General features: G+C 34.4%; 1 protein-coding gene across 1 annotated transcript; it reads left to right on the top strand.

Moving 5' to 3' along the window:
• Positions 1-1,549, top strand: LOC110639245 (serine/threonine-protein kinase UCN-like). The gene has a single exon (XM_021790116.2). It carries the CDS (start codon positions 75-77, stop codon positions 1,380-1,382), a length of 1,308 nt encoding a protein of 435 aa, XP_021645808.2. The 5' UTR covers positions 1-74; the 3' UTR covers positions 1,383-1,549.
• The last annotated feature ends 13,122 nt before the right edge of the window (positions 1,550-14,671 follow it).

Raw genomic sequence — 14,671 nt, forward strand, 5'->3', positions numbered from 1 at the left:
CGCTCAAGGCTACGAGAATCCCCTCTCTCCGTCTGCAAGCCATACTCTCTATCTCTCAAATTCCTCTTCTCAAAATGGACACACCGCCACCAGAACAGCTGCAACGATCATCATCCACTCAGTTGGACTTCGACAACCTTAGAGCCATCAAAGTCCTAGGCAAAGGAGCTATGGGCACGGTGTTTCTAGTTCACCACAGAACAGCTGACCCTTTTGCTCGAAACCCCTACGCCCTCAAAGTCGTCGAGAAATCCACCCTCCATACAAAATTCGAAGCCGACCGCCGTGCCCGGTGGGAGATCCAGGTCCTCACCAAACTCTCCGGCCGGAACAGTCACCCTTTTCTCCCTCATCTCATATCGTCCTTGGAGACTCCAGACTTCCTAGCTTGGGCCGTCCCTTTCTGCTCCGGTGGTGATCTCAATGTGCTGCGATACCGCCAAAACGAGCGCGTTTTCTCCCCGGCCGTCGTGCGGTTTTATTTGGCCGAGATAGTTTGCGCTTTAGAACATCTCCACGAGATGGGGATTGTGTACCGGGACCTGAAGCCTGAAAACATTCTAGTACAACAGTCTGGTCACGTTACTCTCACGGACTTCGACCTTTCTCGTAGTTTAACGAAACGGACCGTTAAAACCGTTTTTCCTTCGACTGATCTTCAACATTTTGATCAACCTGCAAACGCTGAATCTATGTCTCTGTCTCTTGATTTGCAAAACAGACACTGCCACCGCTACCATATCCCCCACCGAAGAAATTTAACCCGGTGGCTGCCTATACTTCCCATTAAAGATAAAACCGGCTTAAAAAAGGCCAAGTCAGCCCGAGTTAGCCCTGTGAGTCGGCGAAAACTCAGTTTCAGCAATGGAGAACGATCCAATTCGTTTGTGGGTACCGAGGAATACGTGTCGCCGGAGGTTGTACGGGGGGATGGACACGAGTTCACAGTGGATTGGTGGGCGTTGGGGATTCTAACGTACGAAATGTCATATGGCACGACACCATTTAAAGGGCATAACCGAAAGGAAACGTTTCGAAACATTTTATCGAAGACGCCAGAGTTCGTCGGGAAACGAAACGAGTTAACTGAACTGATCGAACGGTTGCTAGAGAAGGATCCAACGAAGAGGCTGGGTTACCAACGTGGTGCGTGCGAGATCAAGGAGCACGTGTTCTTCAGAGGGGTAAGGTGGGACTTACTTACGGAGGTATTAAGGCCACCATTTATTCCCGCCAGAGAGGACACTAATCTAACGGAAACAGCAGTAACGGCTGAAGGAGTGGATATTAGGGACTACTTCCAGAATTTGAAGTCGCCGCCGTCACCTCCTCCATCGCCATCATTCGAGTGCCATATAAAGATGTCGCTAACGGAGTTCTAGGCACACGTGTGGCAGTTAGCACGTGTAAGAGTGAGTGAGTATAAATTCTTTTTCATATACGCGATGGCTGTATTTATGTACATAAAATAATGGGTACAACGTGAAAAAAAGATAAGGAAGAGATTATTGAAAAGCTATAAATAGATTATACTATTTTTATGCGATTATATATATTGCTGTCTTTTTTCTTTAAAATAAAAATAAAATAATTAAATATTTCATGAAAGACTATGCAATAAAATTTTTATGGAAATTTACTTTATCATAAATTAATTAAAATATTATATATATAGGGAGATTTATATATTTAATAAATTAAACTTATATATATATATATATATATATATATATATATATATATATATATATGTGTGTGTGTTGAGAGCCGCACTGTATATTGTAAATTAGATCAAAGTAATTTTTTTTTTTTTAAGGATGATCCATACTCTTGAATACTTGCTGGTAGATGGTTTTCTTGATGGGAAAGGTTATAAGCATCTGAATATTTTACAATGAAAAGGCAATCTTCATATGATTACTAGACAAAATGTTCTTAAATTACGGGGTTTGCTGGAGGTTTTATTGCCATATTGGCCTCTCTAGCTACTTTATATTATACAATTTCTGACTTCTAATCTTTGGTGGCCATAATCATAATTACACATTTCCCCTCCAAATATATATAAAGAAAAAGCTCCATTTTACAATTAGAAGAGAAAAAAAAAATTCAAGTAATTAAGCAAAGGTCATCATCATATTTTCCATTCGATTAAATTTGCTAATCCTAATATTCATTTTTCTTTCTTAGGAAAATAAAAAAATAAAAATAAAGAGCATATGGCTAATAAGAGAAGGCGGATGAAATTCAAAGAAGAAGAAGTAGGGTACGTGGACATAATTTTCTCATAATATAGGGACCACCGGTGTGAAAAAAGAAATGGTAAAGTTATTTACCTTTGGAGGCTGCTAGTTTACCTTTTACAGTAAAGAAGATTAAAAAGACCTTGCTTTTGCCGATAGACTCCACCCCCAACTTCTAGGGCAATTATTACCATAGTTAATTTGTAGCCTCCGAGTCTATTTCAACGTCAGTAGTGTTCAAGAGCGGGTCTTTTAAAATTTTACATCCATTATGGATAACATATTTATATAATTTATATAAAAATAAATAATTTATTAAAATTATTATAATTTTAATAAATGTATAATTTTATCATTAAGTTATATCTGTCTATTAACAAAACAAAAAAAAAGGTCCATTTCACAATATTCTTAAAAAAAAATTTATATTTATATTTATATTTTTTACTTTTCAATAACATTTCCGAAGATGTTGTACCTTTGAATAGGAGTAATAAATGACGTCATTAATCATTCACATGTATGGAGCTAGATGCCTAAAACCATTTTCTTTCATTCATTTTCATCCGGCATTCCATGTGTTGTTTCCTCTTAATTATTCAAGTTTGATATATCTAGTTAAACATTTTTTGTCCATTATTATTTTTTTAATAATTAGAATTACAAATGCTAGAATTTTCATCTTCAGATCATTAATTAATTAATTGCAATGTTTAAATTTTTATACTTCTAAACTTTCCAATCAGTTTTCTATACAATTATAAATGAGGAAGCAATGATAAATAGATATGTTCAGGTGATCAGATTGCTTAGAACTGGAATTGGTACCCTATAAGGTGGACTAAAATTATTCAATCTGTCGGCGAATTTTAGGGCTAGAAATTTAACTAGTAGCCATATGACTCATAGGTCCACATTTACTAGAGACCAAACCGATTCTTTGTCATATGTCTCTTCACAGATCTTGGCATTTTGCAATTTAAGCAATACTGGCCCTCAAAACCTATAGCTTGGTCTGCCTATCACATGGATAGAGAAAGAGTAACAGATAAGAAAACGTTGTAGCTATATATCACTGTTCTGTTTTGTTTCCAAGTCTCTAGCTAGCTTCTTGGACGTCATCTTGATATGAATATAAACATGCATGTGTGCTGTGACCCTCTATTTTACCACATGCATTAATTTCCCTACCTAGTGAAATAACCACAAAAGAGAACTGTAAAGCTCATGCATGGTCATGTGGGTGTGTAGGGCTATTCTTGAAAAAAAACAAGAAAATGCATGCCTTGGTCCCTTGATAGAGAGAGATATAAATATATGTAGAGCATTGTCAAGGGAGGGACAGAGCACGTGCAATGTTAATTACATGATTAATTTGCATGGACTTGCGTTATGTAGCTAGAGAGATTACTTAATAGAATAATGGGTTCAATTTTGAGGCATTTTTGTGGAAAACTTAATAGAAACAAACTAAAATTAAATAGGAGTCAAAGCTCAATTCAAACAATTCATGAGGAACTCTGATGATAAATAATTGATCATATTTATCTTTATGCAAAACAAGAAGAAAATAAGGATGCTTTGAGAATGAGTTTGTCCCCTTAATCAGTTTTGACCATGATTGATGGCTAGTAGACCAAGTTTTGCAAACACCCTCTTTTCAAAGACATGAAAACTTGGTCTAATTAATTACCTTGATGTTCAAAATGGTATCTATGCTTACAAATGAAGAATATATATAGTGAGAACGAGTGTAATTGTGTATTTTATAATGATGGAAGAGTGGCTTTCAATGCTTCTTGTAGTCAAGGAAAACTAACTAAAGCACCATTTAGGCTTCGATGAATGGATCTCTAAGAACCCTTTTGGTGGGTTCAAAGTAACTTTGAAGAAAGAAACATCGACTGCCATTAAAATGATTTGTATGTGAGGTAAATAAGGAGTAAATTGCTTTTCAAAGTTGAAACTTGTTACTTTTCATATAGGTTGTAAAAAGCATTGCTATTTTTTTCCTTTACGATTGGCTTTGATTAAGTTTCAAACTTGATACCTTACAATCTTAGAGACAATTTCAAATCTCATAACACTACTTTAATGTTATATAAAAATGTTTATATGGATCACGCAACTTATTATTTTCTCTCTTTCAAACGCTTAAGTCTTATTGCATGCCTTTAACCCTAAACCGTAGAAAGGACCACTCTAACCCATTAACCCATTAACGCACTGCTTTAATGTTTCAACTGTTGGAGGTATAGACAGATAAAAGTGTTTTTATCTAAATTTAATTTATGTGGGTTAATACACAAACAAATAAAATTTTTATATAAAATTAATAAATTTTATATATTATATGTCTATATACTTTTGTGAGTTTTTATAAACATCTATATAAGAATTTTTCAGATATATAGATTAATATATTAAGATAATTTTTCTTTTTAAATTCTATCCTCATGAATTTAGAATATATATAAATGTGATTCATATGTAAAATGAGATTCACTATATATCATGTATATCTTGAGTCATGATAAATTAGATTTAAAAATAAATTTTCTTATACTAAATAAACTTAATAACGAAACTGTTTTTCCAAAAATAGTAAGAAATCCATATTAATTATTCAATCTTTTTAAGGTAATATAAAACAAACAAATATAGCGTAGATCTTTTTTTGTTCCTTTCTTTTTAAGTTTTATTCATTAAGTTTTATTCTATCTTTATTTTTAATTCTTAAATAAGGTATAAGAGAAATTAATTATGAGCTATAACAGAGGAAGCTAATAAATTAAAATACAAATAGTCATAATAGGAAGGGTAAATAAGTTTATATAATTTTTATTAATTAAATTAATTGTGATTTTAACCAGTGTAGTTATAAAGATAAGGGCTGCCTTTATATATATAAATAATTTTGCGGAGGATTATAGTCCATCATCTTATGTGTTTAATAAAAAAATGAAGAGCCTAAATATTTTTTGTGTACCTGTGCACTCCTGAAAATTGTGCAGGGCCTTCCACAGATTTCTATGGGAGTGGTAGAGATTCCTAATGTCTTGAACTTTACATTTGCTGCTGTAACTATGGCACTTGATACTATATTATCATTTAAGTATAATTTTTGTATATAATTTATTTTTGTTTACAGTTATTACCGTAGATATTAGCATATATTTAATTAATTTTATCTTTTTACACTTTTTAGTTTAATTTTTGAAATTTATTTGTTTCATAGGTTAAATTTGAAGAATTTTGGTGATATTTTAATTAGAACAGCCATTTGAAGGAAATTAGAGTTGAATTACAAAATTTTTTTAAAAAAATTTTGAAGTTGAGTTTTAAAGAAACAGAAAGGTACACAACCTATGACATAGCTTGTGTCATTGTCAGATATGAAGTTTTTCTCAGGCAGAAAGTTACACAACTTGCAACACAATGCGCAACACAAACGATTCAGCTTGTGACGTTTTAATGAAAAATACTGACGTGACACTTTTGCTCCTCTGATTTAATACATCATTTTCTCCAGAATCTTCTATCCTTTAACCCATTCTAGGCCAGATCTCTGAACCATATATAAACACCTTTTTCTCTTTCTTTCCACAAGGAGAAAAATAAGGGAGATTTTTGCAAGAGAGAAGAAGAAAGGGGAGCACGTGAGATCGAGGCTTGCTACAGAAAAAGGGACGCTATCTGCAACATTCCAGCAGCAGTTTCTTCACCTTCTTTACTGGGTTTTTCTATCCTTTAGCTTTGATTTTCATTTCTTCTTTATTTTTCTAGTTGGGTTTGTCTTGAAATCATGATTTGTGAGTAGAACTTTGAGATTCTAGAGATGGGTCTGTAAATATTGCTTTGTATTGTAGTTTTTGAACTGATTTAGTCATTTAAATGAGATTTGCTGCATTTTAATTTATTGCTTATGAGCTTGTTGCCTTGCTTGATGAAAGAGCCCTCATTAAGTTAAGTTTTAATCCTTAATAGATGGACTGAAAAGTGAATATTTGGGATAGATAATCTTGCAATAAACTTAGTTTTCTTGGTGTTAGAGATAAGCTAAGAGGATTAAGTGGACTTTTAAAATCAGTTACAGCTTTAATTAGGTTTTTGTTAGGTTTGAAATATTATGAAAATAGGGTTTGATTTGATGAATACCAACTTTGAAATGCTTGAGAAAGGTTTCAAAGAACTAAGAATTGATTTCCCTCAAAATTGCAATTCTCATGTGTTTGGCTAAATTAGGGATAAACCATATGCAAACAATATTGAAAACCCTATCTCTAGAATCATTTTAATTTTTATTGAAGTTAGATTTAATTCCTCCCAATTTGATAATTAGTATTTTCAATTCAAATTTTAGTCATCTAGTTTAATTAGTTTAATTAATTGTTTGATTTGGCTTAAATTCTTCAAGTACCAATTTTAATTTTGAATTTCATTACCAATATCTTTGAATTTTGACAATTCTACTTAGGTTATTTCTTTAATTCCAATTTAAGCACATTTTCCTGTGAGAACGATATTATTAAAACTATACTATTGTGACCCGTGCACTTGCAGAAGCTATTTCACAGCAACATCAAGTTTTTGGCGTCGTTGCCGGGGAATTGTTTGTTTTTAATTTGGATTTTAATTGTTTTAAGCTGATTAGAACTTTTTATTTTCTTTTATTTTCACTATTGTTCCTTGTGTTTTTTAGGTACTTTTCTTGTTTATGAAAAGATCGAAAAATACAAGTGATACTCAATTGTTGTTCAACCCTGAAATTGAAAAATTCTGTCGAGCTAACAAAAAGGAATCTAAGAGGAGAAAGGAAGCAGAAAAAGAAGAACAACAAAGGCTTGAGCAAGAGGAGAAAGTTGAAAATATGGAGAATCAAAATAGAGCTAATGATGAAAACAATGGAGGAAATGATCAGAACAGGCAGAATGAAGTTGTTAATCAAAATGATCCTAAGAGACGGTCCATGTTAGATTATGCTTTTCCTAGATGTGCAGATGTAAGAGATAATAGACCTATCATTGGAGCTAATCAATTTGAGTTAAAGACTGGTCTCATTCAAATGGTTCAGAATTTACAATTTGGCGGTAGCTCACTTGAAAATCCCCATTCTCATTTGAAGAAATTTTTGATGATATGTAGCACTCAAAGACAGCTTGGAGTTTCAGATGAAGTGATTCAGTTGACCTTATTCCCATTCTCTCTTTGATATTCAGCATTAAAATGGTATGATACACTTCCACAAGCTACTATAGCTACTTGGGAGCAGCTATCTCAAGCTTTTCTATCTTAGTTTTTCCCACCTAGGAAAACCACTCATTTGACGAATTTAATGGTAGCTTTTAGACCAAGGGATGATGAAACTTTGTATGAATCTTGGATGAGATTTAAGGAGCTTGAAAGGCAATGTCCTCATCATGAAATACCCAAATGGATGATTGTTCAGAATTTCTACACCAGAGTTACTCCAGCCATAATAAATACAATTGATTCACAAGCAGGAGGAGATTTCATGAGAATGACAAGTGAAGAATGCTATGATCTGTTAGAGAAGATTACTCATAATACCCATTTATGGGGAAATCCAAGAGCAATTGAGCCAAAGAAGGCTGAGATTTATGAACTTGACTCAGTTAGCTACATGAATGCAAGATTTGATCAGTTGACTCAGCCTGTAACACCCTCACTGTAGCCATTCCGTACATTCTATCGCTCTGGACCGGTGTCGGTCCGACAGCGTAATGTCCGAACTATATCTAGACTAGAGTGAGGAGTCATAAATAACTCAAATAATAGTAAGAAAAATCTAAGAAAAATTTTAGAAATAAAATACAACCAAGTTAAATGAGCCGGTGTCTAGCGATGGGTAACCTAACGGGAAGTTATTGTTTTCACAGCTACAAGTCCTAAACCAGGGGGGAAAAATACGTGAAATAATTTTTGGGACTCCAGAGAAGAGTCATTGAGGTTTCAATGGCATTAGAACACCAAAAAAATGCTTAAAAAAATTTTTAAATCGGTACAGACAATTTTAGTCTGTTAAACAAAACAAAGGGCATTTTGGTCATTTCGTCTTCAGAGATGATTTTTGGCCAACTTGTCCAATTACATAAATAATTATTATGACATAAAATATGAATAAATATTGCTAAAAATTAAATTGAAAATGAGTAGAAAAGAAAAGAAAAGAAGAGAAAATGAGTTAAATTTGAAATTTTGACCTCATGCTTATGTAATTAAACTCTCCACCCAATCACCACTTGACAAACAAATTAAAAAGAGATAAAAATGACAAAAAAATAAGATAAAAATAAAACAACTTCAGCAGCCTTCTTCTTCCCATCGGCCAAACCACCATTGATGTAGAGCTCTCCTCCATTTCCTTCATTCCAAGCTTGATTCTCTCCAATTTACACCATAATTTCCTACCTTCCAAACACAAAAATTTATCCTAGAACCTTGCTTAGCACTTTGGGAGCAAAAAGAAGAAGAGAAATTGAAGTTGTGGGAGCTTGGAAATTTACGTAAGAGAGGTATGTGCCATGAAACCTTAAAATTGTTGTTTAAATCTTGCAAGTGAGTTGATGGAAGTTGAAATTTCATTAAAAAGGAAAGAAATCTATGCTTAGGGAGGAAGAGGAAATTTTGGTCCCTTAGAGAGGGTTAAGGTTTTAATGAATTTGATTAAATTAAACTTGTTTACTAAGGATAATCAAAGTGTATATATGAATTAGAATTGAAGTTGAAAGAGCTTGCATGAGCTTTGTAATTTTAACCAATTAGGGTTTGAGAAAAATTAGGGTATTAATCATGTGTTGATGAATGGAAGTTCTAATGGTCAATTACTGACCATTTGGCTATATTTGATAAGGAATTGAAGTGATTTGTGCCATGAGAGTTGAAGTTAGGTATGCTGCCTAATGTGACCTGCAGGACTGGGTGTGAGTCCAGTAGATTTGGGCAGTTATAACTGGAGTTTTGTAGGTTCAATTGGTTCAAGGCCAATTGGACATGAAATTTGATACATAATGGCACAACTTTGATGCAGGAAACCTGCCCAAAAAACCATAATAGACTGACCTAAAAATTGACCAAATCCGGGTACATTTATTATGCCTGGGCAAAATGACCAAATAAACAGTGTTCATTCATTTGGTCATAACTCAGTGCAAAAAGGTATAATTGACTTGACAATTTACAACAACTTTCATGTAAAACACAAACTCTAATTCTGGACTTAACCAAATGAAATTGTTAGCCAAAATTGAACTACCAAATCTGGCAGAATGGGATTCTAACTAGAAATTCTGGGCAGATACTAATCTGGCCAGCCTTGTTTAAATTGACATATCTTGAGCTAGAAAACTCCAAATAGAGTTATTCAAAAAGGGAATTAAAGAAGACACATAAAGGAATAACTTTCATGAAGATAATTTTATCAAATTCCTACTGTATAAATGACTAATGGAATAGTAAACTTAGTACTTGAAATCTAAAAATTTTAAAATAACCAACACTAAGCTTTATAATGGTATTGGCAACCAATGCCAATAATTTTAGAATGCAAAATATAGTATGTTAGTGATATTAGAATCAATATACCTATTGTCTATAAAAAAGTCAACATTTTAGTTGACTAATGGAATGAATATTAACAATTAAATTTCAATTTCAAAGAATTGCATAATTAAAAATGTTAAATGCCTTAGTAAGCCTAGTGTGTTTAGTTTGGATAGGTTGGCATGGCAATAGGGTTCTGTTAGCAGTGCTGCATATGGCATCATACCATTCTGTGATTCATGGCTTAAATGGCCATTCTGTGATTTTATGACTTTTAGCTATTCTGACCTTATTGTGATACTTGGCCTTGCGCCTAATATTTATTACAGCTTATTAGCTATTCTGTTGCACACCAGGAGACAAATTGTGACCAATGGTGTGACGGCCCGAGGTACTTAGTATCCAGTGTTAGTTTACCGGTTATCCAGTCCAGTCAACTGGTATAGGTTACTTAGGCAACCAAAAATAAATATTAATAAATTTTAATCAATTATTGATATAAAAAGTACTAAATACATAATACTACAAATAATTATAAAAAATTTATCCGTATGAGAAATCAACATATATACTGCATTTTATTTCTTTTTAGTTCTTTTTATTTTATTATTAGCACCACTAAGCAGTATTGCTTAGCGTGTTGCTTTTGCTATGAATAGATACTGGAGATACAGAGCGTGATCCCAGTAGACCCCAGTCCGGGTGAGGATCAGATTTGCGAGTGTCCTGTGTCACCTCACAGCTACAGTGCATTGGTAGAACACTAGGTTATATTTTTGTATTTTAAAATTTTTGTAAACTGTGTAATTAATATGTTATTATATCATGTGTAGTTGCAACTTATATAATGTAATTTTGTATTAATATAATTATCTGTAAATTTGTGTTCATAAATAAAATTTGAGTATTTTACTTATAATTTGAGTATAAACATGATGTGATTTGAATGATTGGAATTATTGAGAAATGGATGAGAAAAAGTTGAGAATTGATGATATATTTGGAGTTATGGATTTGAACAATTATTGGAAGTGTTTTTTACAGGTTTCGAAGAACTCTTTTCTCCATTTTTAGCCGGCACTCTGCCGGATTTTCTGTAAAATTTTTAGAACCTTAAATTAATTCAAAATTTCAATAAATAAATTAAATGACATAAATTTCACTTTGTGATAAATAAATAAATTAAGAAAATGGTAAATTATAATAAAATAAGATTTGTTGCTTTGGCACACTGTGTGGCATATCTTACTCGGCTACACTGTAGACGGATAAGGGGTATCACATTTAGTGGTATCAGAGCACGGTTTAGTGCGTTTATGGGTCTAGATAGAGTCCATACCATGCATTGCATTTGTAAGAGTCGAGGTGACACTAATGAAGATCTGTTTGTTTTTCTTATTTTGATTGATATGGACCCTAATTCATAGAGGGCAGTTGAGGAAGAAGTGGAGAGTCATGCTCCACTTGTAGCTGAGACTGGGGGCTAGGGAGAACTTGCTCCACCAGCACCAGCAGTGCCTGCACAGCCTCTGCCGGCTATGTTTCAGCAAATGGCGAAATTCTTCAGACAAATGGCCGGGGTTATGCCACTGCCACCACCTCCACAGCAGAAATCTCACCTAGAAAAATTGAGAAAATTTGGAGCTAGGACTTCTTGGGTAAGAAAGAAGATGACCCAGTGGCAGCTGAAAATTGGTTAGACCGAAGTATAAGAGTATTGAAGCAACTCCATTGCACCCCAGAGCAAAACCTGGAGGGTGCTGTGTCTCTGCTATAAGACGACGCCTAGCAGTGGTGGGACATAGTGTCTGGTGAGGTGCAGCCAGAGCAAATCACCTGGGACTTCTTCCTCACCGAGTTCAGAAAAAAATATGTGAGCAGTATGTATTTAGAGGAAAGAAGAAGAGAATTCATTAGTCTAAGGCAGAGGCAGCTCTCAGTAGCAGAGTATGAGAGGAAGTTTGTCAAACTAAGCCGCTACGGAAGGGAAATAGTCCCCAATGAAGCTGAAAGGTATAAGAGGTTTGAAGAAGGACTCAATGACAACATTAAGATCATGATTACTGTCTTAGGGATTACGGACTTCACCAAATTAGTTGAAGCAGCATTAAATGTTGAGAGAGTCAGAATAAATGAGAAGAATAGAAGGGAGAGACAGCAGAAGAGGGGTCCAGGTCAGTCCAGTTCCTCCTCTGCACCTGGGAAGAAATTTATAGGTCCACCTGCTCAGAGTTCGGGTCAGCCTCAAGGTCAAGGTCAGTCCCAAGGGCCCAGACCACAGTTCACACCTAGGAGAGGCCAGTCCATCCCATCAGTGGGCAGCTCTCTAGGGACGGTGTTTAAGGGACCAACCCCAGCATCTTCTACCTGTCCACACTACCTAAAGTGGCATAAGGGGGAGTGTTAGAGAGTGACGGCTGCTTGCCTAAGGTGTGGGTCTACAGAGCATCAGCTAAGAAACTGTCCATGCAGAACTGCTACAGTTGCTCCAGCACAAGCAGACAGGCCTGCCCTTACACCTCAAAGGGGTAAAAGGCCTGGTAAATCTGAGGCAGCTGGTCCATCACAGAGACCTGCATCTGAGACAGCCGAGAGGCCAGAGGTAAAAGTACCTGCCAGGGCTTATGCCATGAGAGCTCAGGAGGAGCAAGATGTCCCAGATGTCATCAGGGGTACGTTTTCCCTCTACAATATCTCTGTACATGCATTAGTGGATCCAAGATCTACCCATTCATATATCTGCATCAAGCTACCTGTAGAAAAGGGGATACTAGTAGAGGAGAGTGACCAAGACATTCTAGTCACTAATTGTCACACCTTATCCCTCTGTAAGGCAAAACATGATCCCGTAGAATACCTAATGAATTACCAAACTTCACCTACCGATAACTCATTAAGTACCCTACAAAGGATTTTAAATCAATTTTCTTACTTTTGTTAAGTGATGAGCATTGTTTAATAGGCATTTAAAACATTTAGTTAAAATTAAAACTAGTTAATATTTTTGGTCCATTTTAGTTTTCTGCAAATTCTATAAAAATTTTGACAGAGTTTCCTCTGTATTTTGAGAAAACCGTTCTTCAAATACCTGTAAAAAGCACTTCTAAAAGTTTTTCTCAACCACTACTTCGGTTTCACAATCAAACTCAATCAATTTCATAATCATTTCAATAAATTTCTCAAGTCAAAATTCAATAGTCCTCAATGTATAGTCAATCAATTTCATACATTCATATATATATATATATATATATATATATATATATATATATATATTTTAAGATAAACAATTTATGTATTCATCATACAAAAATTTACATTAAGAAAATCCAAACTAAAATTTATTACAAATTTTATACAGATTTTGTACAAGCTGCTCAAAACCCATATTCACATGTCCATACATTTTTGTGCATTACATACATCAAAATAATATTTACGATCAGGGTATAAACTATACCCGATAGCTTCAAAGCAAAACGATCCTCAATCCTCAGAACTCGATCACGCTCCTCTAGTCTCTCAGATCTGCGAAGAATAGAAGCTATCGCTGATTACAAGGACTCAGTGGTACACAACATACTAAAATAATCTTTATACAAAACTTAAATCATATTTATTCAAAAAATTGACTAAACATGAGCATTAAACACAAAACATAAATTATGAGATTTTAATGCAAACCAGGTTCATTTCAAAGTATCAAAACACATTTCATAAAACCCACAGTTAGATCATGCCATTCGAAACAAATAGAATCTCAATAGTCAGAGGCTAAAGAGAAATCACATGAATCTCAATAGCCAGAGGCTAAAGAGAAATCACATCACAAGGCTAGCTAGCTCAAATATATGGATATCCATTCACATCCTCTTCTACTGGCACACCTCAACACTTCTCCAGAGAAGGAATCAAAATTCGAAACTGATTACCCCCACTAGTCATGCTAGTGAGACGTTCAAATATATGGTCATGACACTGTGGTTTCAAAACTTATCTTAACAATTTGCTAAACATTGCTATTTCAAATATACACAATAACTTTCACAGTTTAAATCAAAACATCATAAATAATGTCACAAATAAACTTTCAACAATTCAAAGCAAAAGTAAAATACATATTTCATTCACTTTATCAATAAATTTTAAAGCATAGTGATGTTGTGCACAAACCTCAAACGAGTCGTCCCTTAGCCTCGACTCGGTTCCTCGGGTTCCTTCCTGATATTCTTTTCAACTGAAACACACAATTTTGCAATGTTTCAGTACTAGAACTTAACACAGATCCAAAATAAATTTAGCTTCACAATTACCTAGCTCTAACATGCTAAATTCGACGTTCTTTAAATTTTGTGTTTCGGGTTACTATTCACTGCACTATTCAAGTCAAATAGTTGACTTTCTAAGACTTTATAGGTATGGGAACTCCAACTTCACCCACATACCACATTTTGGCACTAAACTTGTTGGTTTTGGTCATTTTCTCAAAGCTTAGGTCATTTTGGCAAAATTGCCAATTTTCGGTTTTGGTGCTCCGAAGTTGCACTGTTTCATTGGTCGGTCTACTGTTAGAATTTGACAAAACTTCCTTCATAGAAAATGTTCCTTATTGTCTTAAGTGTATTCTCATTTTTGGATCACCTCAATCGGAGTTTTGTAGCTCAAGTTATGGCCAAAATAAGTTTACTGTTCACGTGTACTGTTCATACTGGTATTTTGGGTTCTGGCAGATTTTGATCCAATTTTGGTCAGTAATTTGATTAAGTTAAGTTCATAATTTGGTCTGACTTTCTTCATATGAAATGTTCTACTATGTCTTAGGTTTCCTTCGGTTCAAGAATCGCCTAAATCCGAACTTTCTAGAG

Source organism: Hevea brasiliensis, chromosome 17 (assembly GCF_030052815.1).
Source record: "Hevea brasiliensis isolate MT/VB/25A 57/8 chromosome 17, ASM3005281v1, whole genome shotgun sequence".
NCBI lineage: Eukaryota > Viridiplantae > Streptophyta > Magnoliopsida > Malpighiales > Euphorbiaceae > Hevea > Hevea brasiliensis.

Excerpts from the sequence above, each read along its gene's own strand:
- LOC110639245 (XM_021790116.2), top strand. The coding sequence starts at position 75 with ATGGACACACCGCCACCAGAACAGCTGCAACGATCATCATCCACTCAG.